This window comes from Ambystoma mexicanum, chromosome 7q (assembly GCF_040938575.1).
Source record: "Ambystoma mexicanum isolate Mex_15411 chromosome 7q, UKY_AmexF1_1, whole genome shotgun sequence".
Taxonomy (NCBI): Eukaryota; Metazoa; Chordata; class Amphibia; order Caudata; family Ambystomatidae; genus Ambystoma; species Ambystoma mexicanum.
The window spans coordinates 799852131-799872140 of record NC_090941.1 but is presented as its reverse complement, the minus strand read 5'-3'; the positions used below and the strand labels follow the sequence as shown (position 1 = coordinate 799872140).

General features: G+C 50.5%; 1 protein-coding gene across 4 annotated transcripts in view; it reads right to left on the bottom strand.

Annotated features, from left to right (window-relative positions):
• The window catches only part of LOC138527785 (inhibitor of apoptosis protein-like), a 268461-nt gene that overhangs the window by 64862 nt on the left and 183589 nt on the right, over nt 1-20010 (bottom strand). For all 4 annotated transcript variants that reach the window (XM_069639070.1, XM_069639068.1, XM_069639069.1 and 1 more), the window contains exon 7: nt 16858-17112. In XM_069639070.1, coding sequence (XP_069495171.1) covers nt 16858-17112 — 255 coding nt within the window. The remainder of the gene's footprint in view (nt 1-16857; nt 17113-20010) is intronic.

Genomic DNA, 20010 nt, shown 5'->3' with positions numbered 1-20010 from the left:
ACACCTAGGCTTTAATAGCATTGTTATTACGGCTTCCCTCAGATTCTGGTAGGATGCCCAGGCCCATCACATCTTCCCATACCTTTAACAGAACAGGGGCAAGTTCAACATGGTATTCCTTATACAGTTCTGCGCTTAAACCGCCTGACCCCGGACTTTCCCCTGATGTTAGGGATTTTATTGCTTCCATTCTTTCTTCACAGGTGATTGGTTGGTCTAGGGCTAGTTTGTCTTCACACAGAAGTTTAGGAAGTTTCAATGCATTTAGGTAGTCATACGTTTCCCATAGTGGATCTTACATCTCCATTTGCGTAAAGCTCTGTATAGAAACACGTGAATTCCTGGTTGATACCTTCCTCCTCTGCGATTACCCTGCAATTTATTGCGTGTATACTAGCAATGGGAGTGTGATGTTGTTCAGCCTTCAATAGGTTGGCTAAAGGGCTTCCTGGCTTATTGCCTTCCCCGTACCTGTGTGCTGTTTTAGGGGCTATCATGTATTGTATTTCCCTGGCTGCCAGTTTGTTAAATTCCTGTAATAAACTATTAATGTAAGCCAATGATTTTTATCATGGGTATCACTGTATTCAAGTTCCAGTTCCTGTAGACGCACCTCCACGTCTGCCAGTTCCGATCTGATGGATTTCAGTAGCTCTGTGGTTTTAGACATAAGAACCCCCCTCACCCAGACCTTAAAAAGTGCATGACGGTCAACGGACCCCTCATTTATAGTGAAAAATTCGCAAATTTACGTGTGGAGAGATTCAACTACGTTGGGGTCTTTCGGATATCGGAAGGCATCCCCCATTGCCTAACTGGCGGCCGAATCTCATGTAGTACTATTTCTAGGGATATTGGGGAGTGGTCCGATAGTGTGCGGGGGGTGTATGCCACAGCTCATCAACGTATTTGAGAGAGATGAGGAGAGGAGCCACCAATCAATACGGGATTCAAAATCGTGTACTGAGGAATAGTAGGAGTACTGCCTGTCGAGCGGGTGAAGTGTCCTCCATGCATCAATCAGGGGCATCTGCAGTAATATCTGGTGTAAAGTGGTGGCTGCCCTGGTGAAGACCAGTCAAGGGAGATATCTAGGATTGTGTTGAAGTCTCCCCCCAGCCCCATAGTATCCAAGCGTCATTTGAAGGGGTGAGCATATCCAAAATATTTATATAAAAATGAGGGTCGTCTCCATTTGGCCCATAAGTGTTAACTAACACCACTGACTGTCCCGCAATATCGCCCCAGACTAATCCATATCGTCCCTGGGGGTCAATTTTGCTGTCTGTACATCGGAATCCCATTGATGGATGTATTAGTGCGAGTACCCCCTAGCCTGGGTGGAGTATTCCATGTAATATCTCTGTGGGCCCCAGTGTGTAAGGAGGTCGGTGTTACTTTTTTGAGTCTGTGGTTTCTTGCAACATCAATATGTGTGGATGGTGCCTAGCAATGTATGTTCCCACTTTTCTAGATTTTATCGGGTTGTTGAGCACACGAACGTTCCGGGACAGAAGTTTAAGTTTTAGCCCTTTGCCCATGGGATTCTTGTGCGCCATCTGTGTTTATCGCGATCTGTGTATGCCGTTTCTTTGAAGGTACCGTCAGCAGCGGCATGACCATACATATTCATACATTTAACTCCCACAACAGGTCTTGGACTCCACACCTTCATCCTCCCCCGCAGGTGCCTTGGAGAATGACCAACTGTCCCCCCCTCTTAAACCCACTTGCGCATCATTACCCCCAACTCGATGTAATCCTTCAAACTTTCCTGAGGCTTGCATGTTGCAGCTACATGGCTGCCGTCACCAAGTGCCCTCAAACAGGGTTTAACAAATAATGACCAGATCCACCCATTCTCGTAACTATTCAACCAATGCAAAGGATATCAACTTATTTATCTGCCACTCTGCAGGATCCCGCCTGTCCTCGTCTGGGTCTCATGTTCTGATCAGCCCCACGTTCTCTGGGGGGGGCAGAGGGATGGAGGCCGCCACATACGCCATAGCTGCCAAAGGAGTTTCAAAGAAGTGTGCCCTTCCCCCATGCTGGATCCTCATTTTGGCTAGGAAGATCAGGGCATAAGGGACTTGGCGCAGATGGAGTTGTCGCTTTAGTGGCTCATATGACCTTTTCTTGTATGCTTGTTGCAAAGTCTGTGTAAATGTGTATGTTGTTCTCTTTGTAGTGTAGCGCACCCTTTTCTCTGGCCAGTCTGAGGATCGCGTCTCTGTCCTTGTAGTTGAGGAGACAGGCAATTATTGTGCGGGGTGGCGCTGCAGGCCTGGGCAACGGGGCTACGGTGCGGTGGGCCCTCTCGACCAGAAAGTGCTCCGAAAAAGATTCCGTACCAGATAGGGATTTCAGAAGGGCCTCCACATATCCCTCCATTGTACCTTTGCAGAAGGACTCCGAAACTCTGACAATCCCGATGTTGTTTCTCCTGGATCTGGAGATCTTTCGCAGTTGCCCTGCATTTTGGATAGGTCCCCTTTAAGTTGTGCTATGTCGCAGCCATGCTGGGTAATCGCATCTTCACTTGTGCTGATCCTGCCCTCTGCTTCAGTAATACAGGCGTTTTCCTTGTCCACCCTAGCCTTGCGTGAGCCAATGGTTGCCACTATATCATCAAGTTTGACATTCACAGCAAAGAATCCACTCTGCACGGAGGCCATCAGGCAGCCCTCTTTGGAGTCATCAGGCATCTCCGTTCAGGTGTCGACAGCAGTCGATGTCGCTGCAGACCCTGAGGACTGGGAATTTGTGAAGGAGTCCATTGTGCCTGTCTTTTTGGCACATGAGCCTTTCATCTCGTGCCGGCCCATGTGTTGTGATCTGTAAGAGGGAATGGACTGTGTTCTCCCACATCATATAGCACAATAGTTCCCAAAATGCACTATGGAACCTTAGGGCCTTAACCTAGTAGTATTCCAGCTAAGTGGTATTTTCGGTTATGGAGGATGCGTGTTCACTCCTGCGCAGTGGCGTGGCACTCAATGCTAGTGTTCCAGTTCACGAATGGGTGTTGGCAGTATTGGTGCCCTGGGTTATACTCTCCTATATAGGCCAGACCCTCAGTGCCTCTTGTGGGGTTGTACCACCTCAGGTTGCGGATGGTATACCAGAGCTCCAGGCATGAACCAATTTTTGTTCCCCGTACTTCCTCCTCGCCTTAGTATTCAAGTTGCAGATTGTGTCTGCGTTCTCATAGAAGGACCTCACAGTAGGTGGCTAGCTATCCCCACTGTTATGCGCAGTGGTCATAGTGGGTTGTCTCTCCAGTTTACAGATCTTTTGAACGCTGGTATGAGCCGGACACAATTTGTATTCATTCTCAGATTCCTCCACCGTGATTCGGTGACAGGAATAGAATGTGTTCTTCCACGCCATTAAAAATCAGGTCGGCCTCACTAGTTCATATGTAGGAGTCGGAGGATTCAATACAGTGTTCCAAACCACTGAGCTGTTGTGTGAGCGGCTGCGCCTCTCTGTAGTGCCAGACTGGGTTTGATTCGCTGTAGGATGTGGTCAGTGCCCAACACACACGGGGCAAGGGCAAGTTATTGCTCTGCTAGGCCTCTTCTCACCTATAAATTACCGGTGGTTCCTTTCTGTTGCCCCGTCAAGCTGCGCGACAGGCCAGTGCCCCGCCGAACGTGTAGAGCGGTGTTGGGAGGCGCCCAAAGACAGCACTGCAGCGCAGGATTATCGGGGCCGGGGGACACCGACCGGCGTCGGGCAACGCTGCCCCTCTGCACCGTTAATGAAGTGTTCCACAGGTGCCCCGAGCGGGAGTGTGTTAAAACCCGCTGCTTTCTGCCGTCAGGTTGTCTGCGTTTCCTTCGGTCTCCGTCCCTGTTTCTGTCCCATTTACCAGTGTTCCAGGAGGAATTATGGTCAGGCTTGGGTGCTATGTGCCCTCCTCCTGTGCCGCCTGATAGAATACGGGAACAGGAAGCAGGCACCTCGGTGTCTTGGCATTCGTTGGGCTCTGGAATAGAGCGGGGTGAAGGTGCCAAGCGCCACATGGCCAGGAGCTAGCAAGTGTCTCACCTCACACCGACCCTCGGCCGCCTCACTGGGCTGCCGGTCCGACTCCGTCGAAGGCCTCACTACAGGATTAGCCACATGCAGTCTGCATCCTCTCCGTCGGCGGATTCCGTGTCCGGAAGCATGCAGAGACTATTACCGTCCCTCGTCCGCCTGTGCCTTTAGTTTAAGGTTGGTGTGACTAGCCATTTGCCGCAGCGCGGGCCCCCATGGGCCGGGTCGCGCGTGCCAGATAGTAGGGCAAGCACTGCGTCCGCAGATCGCCAATCGGCCAGCAGGATTTTACTTTCTACAGCTGGATGTTTCCGTCGACCTCCACACTCCATGGTTTCCAGGGAAGTATCTGCGCAGGGAACAGTCTGGCCAGCCAGTCCGGGAGAGGTAATGTCACGGTCGCAACCTTTACAGATTCTTCCCCTCATTCGTGTGGCTGGTGGACGGGCGCAGCGTCATCTGCTTCCATCTCCTCCCTCTAGTGGCCTGCAGCCGACCTCCTCCCTCTGCCTCAAGTGGGTTCCACCCGGTTCCCACGGAGGCCCGTGACAGGCGATGTATCCGCTGAGAACGTCGGTGGGGATATCTCGGTTAAAACATAGCGGTTTCCCGTTAAATCTTCGGATATCGTACCCCCAGCATTCATGGGCCCGTGGTGCTGCAAGTCTCGTTGCAGGGTGGCTTCCGAAAGGATTCATTCATATAAGGATTTGCCACGGAACAGAGCTCCTCAGTTCAGGCGGCCATTACTTGCGTGCGCAACAGCACCCACTCAGAGGATAACTTTTAAAAGGCATTATGGGAAAGTCTTAGAAATGACACCCATAAAAATAGTAAAAGATTCTGCGAGTGTGGAAAAAGGTTCCCACTCACAGAGGTATAAGGAAAAATAATCCACCAATAAAAGCATAAAGTTCTGGGGTTGACACATGTCAGGAAGATTCATCATTGCTATGAAAATCTTAACCAACACCAGGCCAATAGGAATGCGACAGTTCTGATGCAAATCTTCTTGGCACACTTAAGTAACAAGTTAGTTGGCTTAGGAGAAGCCTTCCTCGAGGGGCACAGGCTGTTAGGCCTGAGCGACTGATAACGAGTGGACACCAAAACAGTAGAAACAGTGCTCCAAAAGCAAAGGAGTGACACAAATGGCTTCAGGTAAGTTTACCAAGAACCCCACAGTACCTTGAGAGTGAAGAATCTGATGCAGCTGGACGCCTTCTGGATGCACGGGCTGCAAACTCAGTCTCCTAGTGCTTGGTCGGCGGGGACCCGGGATGGGCTCCTGCACCAGTAGACGAGAGAGGGACTCGCCAGCAAAGAATTCTTCTTACTCACAGGATGGTTTGTGGTTTTGGCACCTTTTTCTCACCACCAGTAGCAAACGATCACTGCTGGTTTGAATCTTGTTTCTCTGTCCTGCACTCTGGTGTGGGGACTCTTGAGGAGACGATTTGTTCTTCTGGAGGTCCACACAGATGCCACCAAAGTTCCAGCGAGATTCACCAACAGCAAGGCAATGCACTTCAAAGTGGTTGAGGTATTGGGATTCTGCAGACCAGGAGGGTCGCAGGATGGCTTAAATTGAAGAGTGCCTTGAGGCTGGTTATGCCCATCAGCCCAGAGGAGGAAGTCATCCTTGGCAGAGCTTCCCTGGTCGATTCAAAAACAGGGTAAGGACATCAGTGGTACTTCAGCGTTGCTTCTGCAGTTACTGGAGGTGCTGCAGGTGTCTCTGGTCGTCTTCTTCAGAGTTTCAGTTCCAGTGGTCGACATAGCCTTCTGTCCAAAAAACTTCTTTTATGCAGGAACCCATTCTTTCAGTCCTATGTACCTGCCCATCACCTGGGGGTGGCTGTCCTTGCAGGACACCCAGCCGCCCAGTTCAAACTGGTTCCAGCCAGCCATACCCTAAGATAAATGCCAGTAATGTTTCAGGCTCCTACCTCACTTCCTGCCTCAGCAGACACGCTGGAGCCTTAAAGCTTCACAAAGGGATCCCGCCAAAGGCAAAACTCTAAGAGGACCCACGCCCACCTGAAATGGTAGAAGAAGGGCCAGGAAGGCACATACAAACGCAAAATGGCAATAAAAGACTGGGGCCATTTTGGGAAATTGGGCACCCATGGGTGCTCTACTGTAGCTGTGGAGACAGCCTGCGAACAACTAACAGAAATATGGTAAAAAAAAGTATCCACTGCCACCAGAGGAGGAGGAGCCTCGAGAGAGTCCGTCACTACCTCGGCACCAGAGGCGTCGATGTCTTCCTCGAAGACTGCACAGGTTCACGCAGTCTCAAGCGCGTCGAGGACCGGGACCTGGAACGTGCATGATGAGAACGATTCCCCTTGTCTGAGCGGGAACTCTCCCGCGAATCGTGCCGACCACCCGAGCCCGAAGGCGTGCGAGCGGTGTCTCTCGACCGATCACGACTGACCCCACTCGGAGGGGAGGACGGACTGGTGCCCTGCGATTCGAGAATCGCTAACATTTTCTTCCCGAAGGAAGCCCATTCCTCCGGTGTCGCATGCTTGGTGGGATAAGCGACCCGCCGACGGGCAGAGTCCTCGGATGAGGACGGGGAAGGCGACCGATGACAGCGTTTCCGGGAGTGCCTCGAAGAGGCAGAGGAGTAGCGAGACCGACTCTGGGACCACTGGACTTCCGACGACGGCACGAAGAGTCACCCCTCGAATCGTCCGTCGAAAGCCCCGCAGACCTCAACTTCCGTGGCTTAGACACCTTACCTACCGACAACTTCTTCTTGCGCTCCCGCAAGGCTTTGTACGTGAGCGACTGGCAGTCGAGACAGTCATCCGTGTCATGGGCCTCCCTGAGGCACCAGAGGCAGGCGTTGTGTGAGTCTGTCACCGACATCTTGGACTCACAGTCCCCGCACTACTTAAAGCCCGGACGCGGGGTGGAAGACTAGGTACACATCCTTCACTAAGAAGAAACTTCACCAAACTAACAGGTTAGAAGAACCGAAAAACAACAGAAACTCCAAAGAGACGAGGCGAAGCTAACATTTTTGCGGAAAAAACTGAACTGAGGCTACGGGCTTCGTGCATCCTACTTCTAACATCTGGTGACGTCGGCCGTCGGAGGAGGTCCTTGAGAGCGGCATATTGACGTCATCGACACAGGACGCAGAAAGATTTTCAGAAGCAGCACAGCTGTGGTGATTACTGTCATAAATATGGAATACGTCGGAGGACCCAATCCCCTCAAATTAGTTTTATTAATTTTGAATCCAGAGAGGAGTCCATAATGTTCTATTAATTGTATAGCTCTAGAGATGGAAGCTAACGGATTTGTAACATGCAGTAACAGATCGTCGGCATATAATGCCCCTTTATATTCTTTCCCTTGTACCTGCATTCCCTTGACCAGATGATCAACCCTGATTTCACACGCAAGAGGTTCAAGCGACAAAGCAAACAATATAGCGGCCAGAGGGCAGCCCTGTCTAGTGCCCCGACTCAGAGTAAACCATCATGAGTAGTCAGAGTTGACCGATGCTGACGCTCTCAGGGATGTGTAGACAGCTTTTACCCCTCTCCTAAATCTCTCGCCTAGCTGTACCTTCTTCAAAACCGGCTCGAGGAATCCCCACTCGACTCGGTCGAAGGCCTTCTCTTCTATCGACAGATAGAGCAGGTTCCCCTGTCATCATCTTCGATTCGTGTATTAGGTGTAATGTTTTGCGCATTATGTACGATCCCTACCTTCCCACAATAAATCCTACCCGGTCTGGATGTACGAGCCGGGGCATATATGTCTAGTCGAGATTCCAGGATTCTCGTGTATATTTTGGTGTCGACACTGAGTAAAGATATTGGGCGGTATGATCTGCAATATTTGGGGTCTTTCTTTGGATATGACAAAGATCAATGCCCCCGAAAAGGAATCTGGTGCTACCCTGTCTCTAGTATATCATTAAACAGGCCAAGCAAAAAGGGGAGGATGGGGGAGGGCTGGGGGTCAGGAAGGTCTTCTAAAAACCCACCGAATAGCAGCCGTTTCCAGGAGCCTTTCCCAGAGACAGCCTCTTCACTGCATTTTCTACCTCTTCAGCCGTGATTGAGGAGTCTGCTGGGTCTGACTCTCCACTAGTGAGTACTGGCATTCCCACCTCATTTAAGTATTCTTCTATTTCAGCACTACCTTGGGTAATTTCCGATTCGTATAGGCTTTCCTAGATCCTTGCAAATGCTTTCGGGATGCTCGTTCCCTGCGACCCATGAGTATCTCCTTCCCCTTCATCTATGGCTGACACCCATCTGTCTTCTCTTTGTCCCCTTACCCTAGCTGCCAATAAAGCATCTGCCTTGTCCCTCTTCTCATAACGCTTCTGCTTGAGGAGTTGGAGTTTTCGAACAATCTCGGCCTCTTCAAGGAGGCGGAGTTCGTCTTGACTCTGTCTGGCTAGAGCAATCTTCTATACCCTATCCCCAGAGGCAGTCTGTGCTTCCCAATCTAGTTGTGTTATCTCCTTCCTTAAGTCTGTTTTCTATCAATGCCCTCTCTTTTCTTGTTGGCGCCCTCTCCAATCAATATCCCCAGCCATGTCGCTTTCCCTGCATCCAACACTATTCTTTTGGATCCCGCGCCCGTGTCATTAGCTTTGAGGTACTCTATCTCGGTTACCATTTCTGCCCGGAAGACCGGGTCCTTCCAGAGAGTCTCATTGCATCGCCAATTGCCCAGTTTACGTGGTACAGCTCCCAGGTCTAATTTCACGGAGACCGTGTCATGATCAGACCAGGCGACAGGTTCCATCTCCGAGTTGGGCGTCACCTCAGCCAGTCCGTCTGAGGCAAATATATAGTCACTTCTAGTGTATGTGCCATGAGGTGCGGAGTAAAATGTATAACCTATGATGTTTGGATGCAATTCCCGCCATATATCTCGCAGCCCATATGTTCGCATCATCCCTGCTACTGCCTTTCGGCCTGCATCAGCCCCCCCAAGTATCACATGGCCTGCGGCTTCCAGCATTATCTTGGATATTGTTCGTTGTAGGAACCCAGCTTGTATTGTATTGGGGGCATACAGAGTTGCTAGCGTAATTGTTAGACCGTTCGTTCTGCCCACTACCATCAGAGCTCTCCCCTCCACATCCATCCAAACCTTGGAGACCTCTAAATTCAGTCCCTTTCTAACCAATATCCCCACCCCTGCTTTCTTGAGAGGATCAGATCCCCAATATTCCTTCCCCATTTTAGACTGTAGAACCCTATGTTCCTCACCTCTTGCATACTTAGTCTCTTGCAGGAATAGCACATCTATCTCAGACCTCCCTGCACACCAGGGATCTCTTTGTGGCGGAATTTTCATCGTTGGGGGAAGTTTCAGCATTGAAGCCCGCCAAAGGCAAAACGAACGAAAGCGTTAAACCTGGTTTGGCGCGCCGAGTAAAACCCAAGAAAGACCTCCCAAGCAAGAAAAGGCGAAAAAAGAAGACCGGGGCCATTTTGACACAATGGTCACCCATGGGTGCTATACTTCAGCTGAGGATTCAACCTGCAGTAAAAACGCACAATGGTAGGAAAATTAAACCACTGCCACCAGCCATTAATTGTAGTGAGGGTAACAAAAAAAATGTTACATGAGTAAGTAGGAAAAGGGGTACTAAGTAACGCCCCACATAAAATGGGGTGTACTGGACGTACATAGGAAATACAGGTAAGTAAAGTCAATTTCACTTCACTACTCTTGGAAACAGTAGTTTACCCAAGACAAGGTATTTAAACCTTGTGAGAAATCCAAAGGACTTCTCTGTGACACTGCACTGAAGGTGCAGTGTGTCACAATACAAAAGGTAGATGCCTATGGAGTTTGTCAGACACCAAAAACAAAAACACAGAGCCCAAATCGGATCAAAATACATGAGTGAGAAAAAGGTTTCACTCACTCCAGGATAAAAATGAAAAGTCCTAAAGTCCAGCAAAAGAGCTGGGGGTCTCCAACGTTCAAGGGAATTAGCACAGAAATGAGAATTCTCCCTAACAAGTATTAACCCGCATGAGCACTGTGAGTTGATTGAGGACTCGCAGCAGGAGAGGCAACGGAGGGAATGCATACAAAAACAGGCCTTGCCACGGAAAAGAGAACACGTCCCCCATGCTCCCCGTTTGGTGGAATCTGCTGGCAGATTTCTAGCATCTGGAGTTTGCCGTTGAAAACAGATCGATTTGGGGCCTGCCCCACTTGATGAATATGTGGTCCACCCTAAATTTCCACTTGAACACAACTCCCTGCTTACGGAGTCGGGGATGGTGTTCTTGACTCCCGCCAGGTGAAAGGGGATGAGGAACATCTCTTGTTCGACATTCCCAGTCCCACAAGTCCTGCGCCTCTTTGGAGAGCGGTGGGGATCAAGTGCCCCCCTGCTTCCTGATGTAGAACATTGTGGTGGTGTTGTCCATGAAGATCGTCACCACCTCGCCCTTCAGATACGGAAGGAATGATTTGAGGGCCCAGAACACAGCCCGCAGCTCCAGGATATTGATGTGAAGATCCTGCTCTTCCGCCTGCCACAGGCCTCCGGCGTGCTGGCGTCCGGTGTGGGCTCCCCAGCCCTCCAGGGAAGCATCCAAGATGACCGTCTCCTGGTACGGGGGGCTTTGGAACCCTGTGCCCCAGGAGACATTGGAGTGGACGCCCCACCACCGTATCGCCCAACGGAACTCGTCGAGCGGGGTCTTGGTTTGTCGTGGAACCAGCTCTATCGCCCCCTTTCGCAGCATGGCCCGTACCACCTCCAAGAGTTGAGCGGTGTGCTGCTCCTGCCGGGCCACAGTAGAGATCCACGGACACCTGTACTTAAACTCCAAGGTATGTCCGTGGGCGAGAGCGTCCAGCACCCATCAGTCGGTGGAAATCTTCCCCGACTCACTGACGAATTCCCATCAGCTGGCCTTCCTCTGGGGTGCATGGGTGGGGGCCCGACGTCTTGACCGGTTCAATCCTGCTTCGGCGCCGGCACTAACCACCTCCACCGTAGGCCTTGGAACTGCCTTTGTAGGCCTTCTGGGTAGTCGACCAGGAGGGGCTGACGGTATGACGAGGAGAATCCTTTCGTTGATCTGTCCGACTTTCCTCTGGGGGCGCTAAAGGCAGAGCGGTGCTGTTGGAGTGCCCAGGGCATGATCCGTCTCTGTATCCGCCTTGATGGCCTTCAGGGACTCGTCGACGGCCTTCTCAAAGAGGATATCGCTGTCGAAGGGCATGTCCAGCACCCTTGCCTGGACCTCCTGGTGGAAATTTATGACCTTCAGCCAGCCTCGACGACGGAGGACACCACTCCCCAGCTGCCGGAAACCTGTGTCTGCGATGTTCAGTGCCACTGTGATGGCATGGTCTGAAGCCACCTCTCCTTCCTGGAAGAGGGTGATCCCCCTCCGTCCTCTTGTTGGGCAGGAACTGTAGAATCGGACCCAGCTTGTACCACAGTTCCCTGTCGTACCTGGCCAGGATTGCAAGTGTGCTGGCCGCCTTGATGGTCGACGCTGCGTTATAAATAACCCTCGTTCCCATGGCGTCCAACTTCTTCCCCTCGCTGTCGGGAGGGACTGAGGATGACGAGGAAGGGTTTGACGATCTCTTCCTTGCCGTCGCTGAAACCACCAAGTCCAGTGAGGGTTTGCGACCGCAGCCACCTTGGAGTGGACTCCGGCACCCAAAACTTTTTCTCCAGACTATCCCGTTGGCCAGGACCGTGCAAGGATTCTTCAAGAGGGTCAGGCCTGCCTCCCACACGTCGTCCAGGTGGCACCGGACACGGGTGTGGAGGTTGATACGGGGGCGTCGGATGGCGCTTCCTCTTTTTAGCCAGAGGCTTATCCGGGGCCGCAGGGACCAGGGCCTGCGGCATCCTTTTCTGGGTTTCTGACACCAACGTGTACAGGGTCGAAAGGATGTCCAGGGATACATCTCTTGGCTGAGCTGGCGTGGTCGGAACACTAGGTCCTGCGCCGCCATCCGTGTTGCCGCTGTTGTCGTACTCCACATCGTTGTGGACCGTGTGCAGGGGCTCCAGGTCCTAGTAGAAGATTCCATGGCCTGGGGCACAGTCTGTGGTTGGCATGAGACTTCATCGCCCCCCATTTTTTGCACCCCGAGGGGTCAGAGCCAGGTTCAGAGACGGCATCCTCTTCTCCGGCGGGCCAGCAGGCTTAGCCACCGCCCCAGCTGAGGTCTCCCGTCTCGGGGGCAGGGACACCCTGGGTGCAGTAGGGGCTACCTTCACGGCGTTCGAGACAGCAGCTGCCACCAGCTCAATTGTCGCCAAAGATTTCTCCTGCGTCGCCTGGGCCTTCCTGGGGAGGTCGGCTGCCTTTTTCTCTGTCCTGGGCTGCTTGGGCTTTTCCCGCAATTTAGCCGGGTTGGATGATTTCCTCTTGAGGGGGAGCTCGATCGGTAGCTGGCGATAGGATGGTATCGTTGATCGCGCCCTGCCCATCGAGGGACCCGCTTGCGTGGCGATTCCGACGGAACCGGACTCGCAGTGCTTGGCCTGGTCTTGGGCCCCCATGGATGGGGCACCCTCAGTTTGCGCTTGAAAATTTGAGGGGATTCCCCAGTCATCAGCCACTCGTCCAGATTAGAGTACACTGGGATGGATTCTTTGCATATGTGCGCTGGCAATACTGCCACTACCTTGGTGAATACCCGTAGAGCTGAGGCTATGCCGAAGGGTAGCACCTTGAATTGGTAGCGTTGGTTTGCTATTTTTGAAGTGCAAGAATCTTCTGTGCGCAGGGAACATTGAAATATGAAAGTATGCATCTTTCATATCCAAGGTTGCCATGTAGTCACCCTGTTTCAGCAGAGGGATTACCTCCTGTAGCGTTGTCATGCAAAATGTCTGTGGCTTGACATAGGTGTTTGACGGGCGCAGGTCTAGGGCAGGGCGCATCGTTGGGTCTTTTTCGGCACAAGGAAGTACACTGAATAAATACCCTTGTTTACCTGGCTTGCCGGGACGATTTCTAGAGTGTCCTTTAGTAGCAGTGCTTTGACCTCTTCTAACAGGATGTGTTCTTCCTGTGAAGTCTGTCTTTGTCTTGGTGGGCGATTGGCTGGTGTTCCCACCACGGTGGAAAGTACCCACTTGTCCGACGTGATTCCCTCCCATGCGTGAGCAAAGTGTGAAAAACGACCTCCTACTGGAGTGGCATGGGAGGGAACTTGTAGCGGGTGGTCATTGCTTAGGTGGGGGTGAGCCCCCCTTGAGGAGGATGATCTGCCCCTACTTCTAGATCTTCTTTGGCCTCTTTGAAAACCCCGTTAGGAGGACTGCCCTTGTGAAGAACCCCAGGACGAACTTTGCCCACCCTGGTTGTAGTTAGAGGACCGCTGGGAGTTCTGTCCTCTAAACTGGTGTGAGTTTGAGCCTCCTCTCAGCACAAAGGGTTTGTTCGTGAGCTATCCCAGGGATTTGAGGGCATCATTTTCCTCCTTTGCACTTAAGTGCATCCTCAACTGCTTTGCCAAATAAAGCATTGGGCTCAATGGGCATGTTTAAGAGGGAAGCTGGGTCTCCAGTTTGAACCCTGATTTACGGAGTCATGCGTGGCGTTTGATCAGTGTGCCTTCTGCCACAATGCTTCCTGTGTTGTCTGCTGCGTCTGGGTTATTCTTAAGGATGCAGCTTGCTACTAGTTTACCCTCAACAATGGTGAGTGAGAGCTGTCTCTTTAAGGACTCTGGGACTATTTGTTGTGCCATCTCGTCCCACTTGTGGCAATCATAGCTGGCTAATAGCGCGGTATGATTAGCTATCCTTGTTTGATGGGCAGCCGAGGAAGCTACCTTCCTGCCCAGGGTGTAGATTTTCTTTCTGTTCTGGTCAGGAGGGGCTTCGGCAGAGGCCAGAGGAGTTTCCGCTCTCTTTTTTGTGGTGGTGACTACTAGAATCAGGCTTTAGCTGCCCCCTTATGTATAAGCTGTCTGAGGGGGCTGGTCTAAACATCTTTTTGATGTGCGGGTTGACTGCGCGTGTCAGGTTGGGGGTAAGCAGAGAGGGTAGAATGCACCTCTGGACTGATTGAAAGAAGGGGATGAACTGTGCTGCACATATTCTATTCCCAAGGATGTCCTCCACAAAGTCTGTATTGACCTGGGCTCCTGGGCATCTACTTTGAAGGGCTTTGCAGCCTTTAGGAGCAGGTCAATATTGTAATTGGTAATCACAAGGGGAGTCAGCCACCGGTGGGTCGGTTTGGTCTGGGGATTGGATGATGTATACGTCATCGTAGTATTGGTCCAAGTCTCCTGTGTCCCCTTGGTCCTCTGGGTCTGTGTATGAGCCAGGGTATCGTGAGCCTCGAGTGTTACAATAATGTGTCCTGACCAAAGTCCTAATATGAGGAGGTAGTAGCCTGCTTGGTGTCCAGGCAGGCTTTTTTGGCTGCAGGCTGTGTGCCTGCTGCCCCACTCTGTGTGGGCCCCTGGAGGTTTTGGAGTTGTTCAGGGTGTTCGTCAAAGAAGTTTAGAAAACTGGACATTCTCCTCATGACCCTATCGAATTGTTCTGGGGTCCATTGGGAGGAGCTTGGCAACACAGAGAGCAGGAGTAGGTGGAGATGGTGTGGGTGGAGGTTATGGCACAGGGGTCTGCATAGCCCCTGAAAGAGTGCCCTCACGGGTAGTGCAATCCCTACTTTTAGTAGTCTGACTTTGTAACTTGAGGTGTCGAAGATCTGGAGTTTTTTGACTTTGTAACCTGGGGCGTCGAAGATTTCGAGTTCTTAAACGATCTGGCCTTTAGCAGGGTGCCAGGAACTTTTTTAAAAATTAATTTGCTTAATTTCGGTCGATACCCCCACCTCTGCCCCCTCGAGGCCGTTGACGAGTCTTTCGATGCCCGGTCGCCGGAACCCGAGGGCTTTCCAGATTTAGACATGGTTTCGGAAACTGACTTTAATGTCCGTTTGGGGGGGCCTGTCATGTGGTGATCGCGACCGCGATGGCCCAGTGGACAGGGAATGTTCGGACCTTCCCCGCCAAACCACGTGTGGCTTATCGGTTGACGACGTGGTCGACTTTCGGCCATGGGGATGTGCTTGGTGTGGTGAGAACGAGTAGTGCTTGAGCTGCCGGTTGTCGTCCCCGTAGTAGAACGCTGCCTATTGGGGTCAGAGGCACACACACAGGAACCCCATCGCCCTCTGCATCGCTTAGGACGTCAATGCTGCCATCGCTGGAGGCTTGCTTGATGTCCATGGTGGCCACAGCCTGCATGGCGTGGTGGGCCCAGCGTTTAGTCTTGCGGTCCTTTCAGGTTTTTGGCCTGAACAGTTTGCAAGACTTGCACTGTTTTTCGGCATGGTCCCTACGGAGGCAAAGGTTACACACTTGGTGCAAATCCTTCCAGGGAAACTTCCTGTTGCAGGAAGGACAGAATTTAAAAGGAGTGTTTTCCATCGTGTATAAGGCTGGCAGCCTGGCGAAATATATGGGAGTAAAGGGGAATATGCATTCTCTATAGACTGGAATATGAACCTACCCTGCTCTCCCTACTGTGGAGGGTCGAAGCCCGTTGGCCAATGTCCATTGAGAGTCGCTGTCGTCGACAGATGGTCCTGTCCTTGAAGCCGTTGCTGGAGATCTTGCTGTAAAACTGTTGTCGAAAGGACAGAAAAAATTACCAAGTTTAAACTTTTACAAAGTAATGGCGTCAGCCAAGAAGGAACTCTCTGATATGCGTCCGACTACGATGGTGGAAAAAACTATTTGAGGGACCTCAACGCGTGAAGGACCATGGGTACAGTAGGCGTCACAATATGGATATCACTCGCACGCCCCATCGACGTCCCTTTGAGATTTGAAAACAAAAAATGTAATACTCTGCGGCTACCACTAGATGTCCACCTATGCATAGCATGTGATCTAAGAGATCCACAAGCCTCAGATAGGTTATATATAACATTTCGAAGGATGGTAATACAGGAGAGGTGTTCACTTACATGAAGCATTGGGAAGAGGAGTTGGGCTGTTCAATTTCACCTTCATTTTAGGAACATATTTGGAGAAGCAAACAAAATCCTCCATTTGTACCACAATTATGGAAAATATGTATAAAGTGGTCTGTTGATGGTACTGTATCCTGGATAGGCTTAACAAGATGTATGCTGAATCCTCTCCCCACTGTTGGAGGTGATGTGGGGGAGTCAATCCATGGCACATGTATGTGCTACTGCCCAAAAATGAAGCCCTTCTAGGCTGATATTAATATGATTGACAAAGTAGTGGGCATCCATTTACCTTTGAATCCCTTAGTAATCCTTTTGGACGACATGGAGATATTTTCTTTAGAAGCAATGCATGTTAGTTTGGCTAACCATATGTCGATAGATGCACGTTTGGTCATCTGGAAATCGAAGGAAGCTGCCTCACTACCCATGTGGTGGGGCTAGATTTTGACATGCATACGCCATGGAGGAGATCACAGCCACACTTTTATAGGTTTGCTAAATATAAATTGATGTGGGATCCATTTATATTATATATTAATTCAGAGGAGCACTACTCAGTAATACAGCCTTTTCATTGTTGTAACAGAAGCCAAGAATGTTGTCAATATGTTTATATAGTACAGTGTGCGTCCTGTTGCCTTGCTATACCACTTTGGAAATGATACAAGATTGAGGAACTATTACTGAGCTAGCGATTCCCATCAGTTTCCCTCCTACTCATTCTTTGTTGTGGGTCATTTGTTACACTTGGGCACACGTTTTGTTAAAAAATATATATAAAAAAAGGAAACATTAAAAACAATTAATAACGTTATGAACTTACCAAACAAATCTCTGAACAACAGTGGATCACATTCTTTCAAACAATTTCGAAAAATAGTTGCTGCTGCATCGCCTTTGACCAGAATCGTATCTATCAGTTCACGTGCTTGCAGAACAGTTTGAGACTTCTGCTTAATGAGATCATGCTCAAACTCATTAATGACATGAGCTAATAACAAGCTTTTCAAAATTGGAAGTACACTTGTTAATCGCTGAAACAGAGCCATTCGATTCTTCCGGATTATAGATAAGTCATCTATAGGGAGAAAAGGAAAATAAAATTAAATCTAACTTAAAAGAAATTCAATTATTTTCAGGACTCTCATAAAAGAGAAGATTTTATTCTGTATGTATGTTTTAAGCTTCATGCTCACAGACTACATTTTCCTTACAGAGCATAGAGGTAAGAATCTTTGAACCCTTATACTCGTGATGTGAACACCGGCAACTGACTAGACTCTTAAATGGATATAGGAAGGTCAAGGAAGAAGCATGGTATGTCAACAAGCCGTCGTTTTGTAGTCATTGGCGGTTGGAACAATACAGGACTTACATTGTTCTGCACTACCACTGTGCCTCAAACTACGTGAAAGATAGCAGGGTTTATTATTCTTGTATTATGCAGTTTTGGTACTTGTCAGCAAACACATTTCTCAAGTCTGGAATGTTCTGCATAATTCAATATTTTTAATTACAGAAAATAAAATGAGAAAAATGTAAAATAATTCAGTAGACAAATTAAAAATACATAGTTCGTAAAGAAGTTGTTTTCATCAACTTCAATTGAATTGTCTTATGCTATGTGTGTGCAACCTTAACAATTAATTGATCGCATTTTTATCAAATGAAGAGTAGGAACAAGTTACTTACCTGTAACTGTTGATCTCCAGTGTGGGTCTGGAATGGATTCACATGCTCATGAATATTCCCCGTCGTCAGGCCGGGAATTCTTGGTAAAAGAAAAAACGGTTTCACTTTTGTTTACAAACTGTCTTTCTCCTATAAACCAATCGCTGAGCTCTGGGCCGTACTGCCCCCAGCCAATGACTGCCCTCTCCCTAAGCACCTCCTCTGGCAGCCATCTTCAGATTTGGTAGCACGTAAAGTGGCAGTATGACCAGAGGAGCTGCAGAGAGGCCAGAGGGAGGGTTTGCATGTGAATCCATGCCAGACCCATGCTGGAAAAGAACAATTACAGGTAAGTCACTTGTTCCTTCTCCAGCATGGGGTCTGGCATGGATTCACAGGTTCATGAATAAAGAATACAAAGCAGTACATACATACACAACCACGGGAAGTGGCAAGGCTCAACAGAAGCAATTACCCTTACCTTCTCACCAGGCTCACCTTCAAGCAAACCGGTTGCAAAGCACTGCTTGGCCTACTCTGGACTCTTCCCTGGAATCCCTGTCGATGCAGTAGAATTTCATGTAGGTGTGCGCAGATCTCCACACAGCAGCCCTGCAGACGTCCAGCAGGGGCACACCAGACAAGAATGCTGTCGCAGCAGCGATCGGCCTGGTAGAATGAGCTTTCAGACGGTAGGCAGGGGTCAGTTCAGCCGGCGGCTAAGGCGTCGGAAAAAACACAGGCAACACCAAGGGTTTGTTGAGATGAAATGCTGACGGAACCTTGTGCATGAAGGAGGGGTGCATCCGCAGCACCACCCTCGTCTCGTGGAAAGTCAAATAGGGTTTACAGAACAGGGCCTGGATTTCCCCCACTCTTCTCGCAGAGGCGATGGCCATGAGGTAAGCGATCTTCCAAGAAAGGAACTTGAGAGGAGCTTGATGAAAAGGTTCGAAGGGAGCCCCCCCACCCCCATGAGTCTAGTCAGCACCACATTGAGTTCCCACACCGGGGCAGGCGCCCTCACCGGTGGGAACGACCGGAACATTCCTTTAATGAACTCCTTGACTAGATGGTTCGACCAAAGAAGACCGTCCCGGAGACCTGGTGTAGCGGGGAGATAGCTGCCAGATGCACTTTGATGCAGGCGTGCGCCAGCCCGGACTTAGCCAACGACAACAAGTACGGAAGGATTTGGGGGGACGTGACCCGCAAAGGGTTAATCTTCTGCAACGGGCACCAAGTTGCGAAACGTTTCCATTTGTGTCTGTAGCACTAAGAGTCGACGATGCCCCGGCCCTGCCGGGGACCTCCCTGTAGTCCGTCGGCAGCTCATAACCACCAAACTCTAATGCTGCTGGAGCCAGGCCTTCACGTTCAGCGATACAGAGTTGTGGTGCAGGATTGCGCCTCCTTCCCTGGTGAGTAGATCAACGACCACTGGCAGCTTGACTGGAGGGGACGCGAACATGTTGAGAAGGTCCGGGTACCAGAGCTGCCTCGGCCACGCTGGTGCAACGAGGATCATCCTGCACCGACCCGGTTTAGTTGACTCATGACTTGTAGTAGTAGTAGTAGTAGATAGTAGAGGCAACGCGTACAGGAACAGGCCTTCCCACAGGAAGGAGAATACATCCCCCATGCTCCCCAGCTGGGGGAACCTGCTGGAGAACCTCTGGCACTTGGTGTTCATCAATGTCGCAAATAGATCGATGTGGGGTCTGCCCCACCTGCTGAAGAAGCTGTCCACTTGAGCCTGCCGAAGCTCCCACTCGTGGCAAGAGCGCAGGTCCCTGCTGAGAGTCGGCGAAAGTGTTCTTTACTCCCACCAGGTGAAAAGGGGTGAGAAACATCCCCTATACGACTGCCCAGTGCCACAGCACCTGCACCTCCCTGGAGAGCAGTGAGGACCTGGTGTCCCCCCTGCTTCCTGATGTAAAACATTGTTGTGGTATTGTCTGTGAAGAACTTCACCACTTTGTCCTTGAGGGATGGAAGGAATGACTTGAGGGCCCAAAACACTGCCTGCAGTTCCAGGACGTTGATGTGTAGCACCTTCTCCTCTGGCAGCCACAGGCCGCTGGCGTGGAGACGTCTGGTGTGCGCTCCCCAGCCCTCCAGGGAAGCCTCAGTTGTGACCGTCTCCTGGTACAGGGGACTCTGGAAGTCTGCGCCTCTGGCAATGTTGGAGCGCATTCCCCACCACCTTATCGCTCAACTGAGCTCCTCCTCGAGCACAATCTTGTCCTTGAAGCTTTTGGACACTTGGATCCAACAAATTCCTGGAGGGGTCGCTTCTGCAACC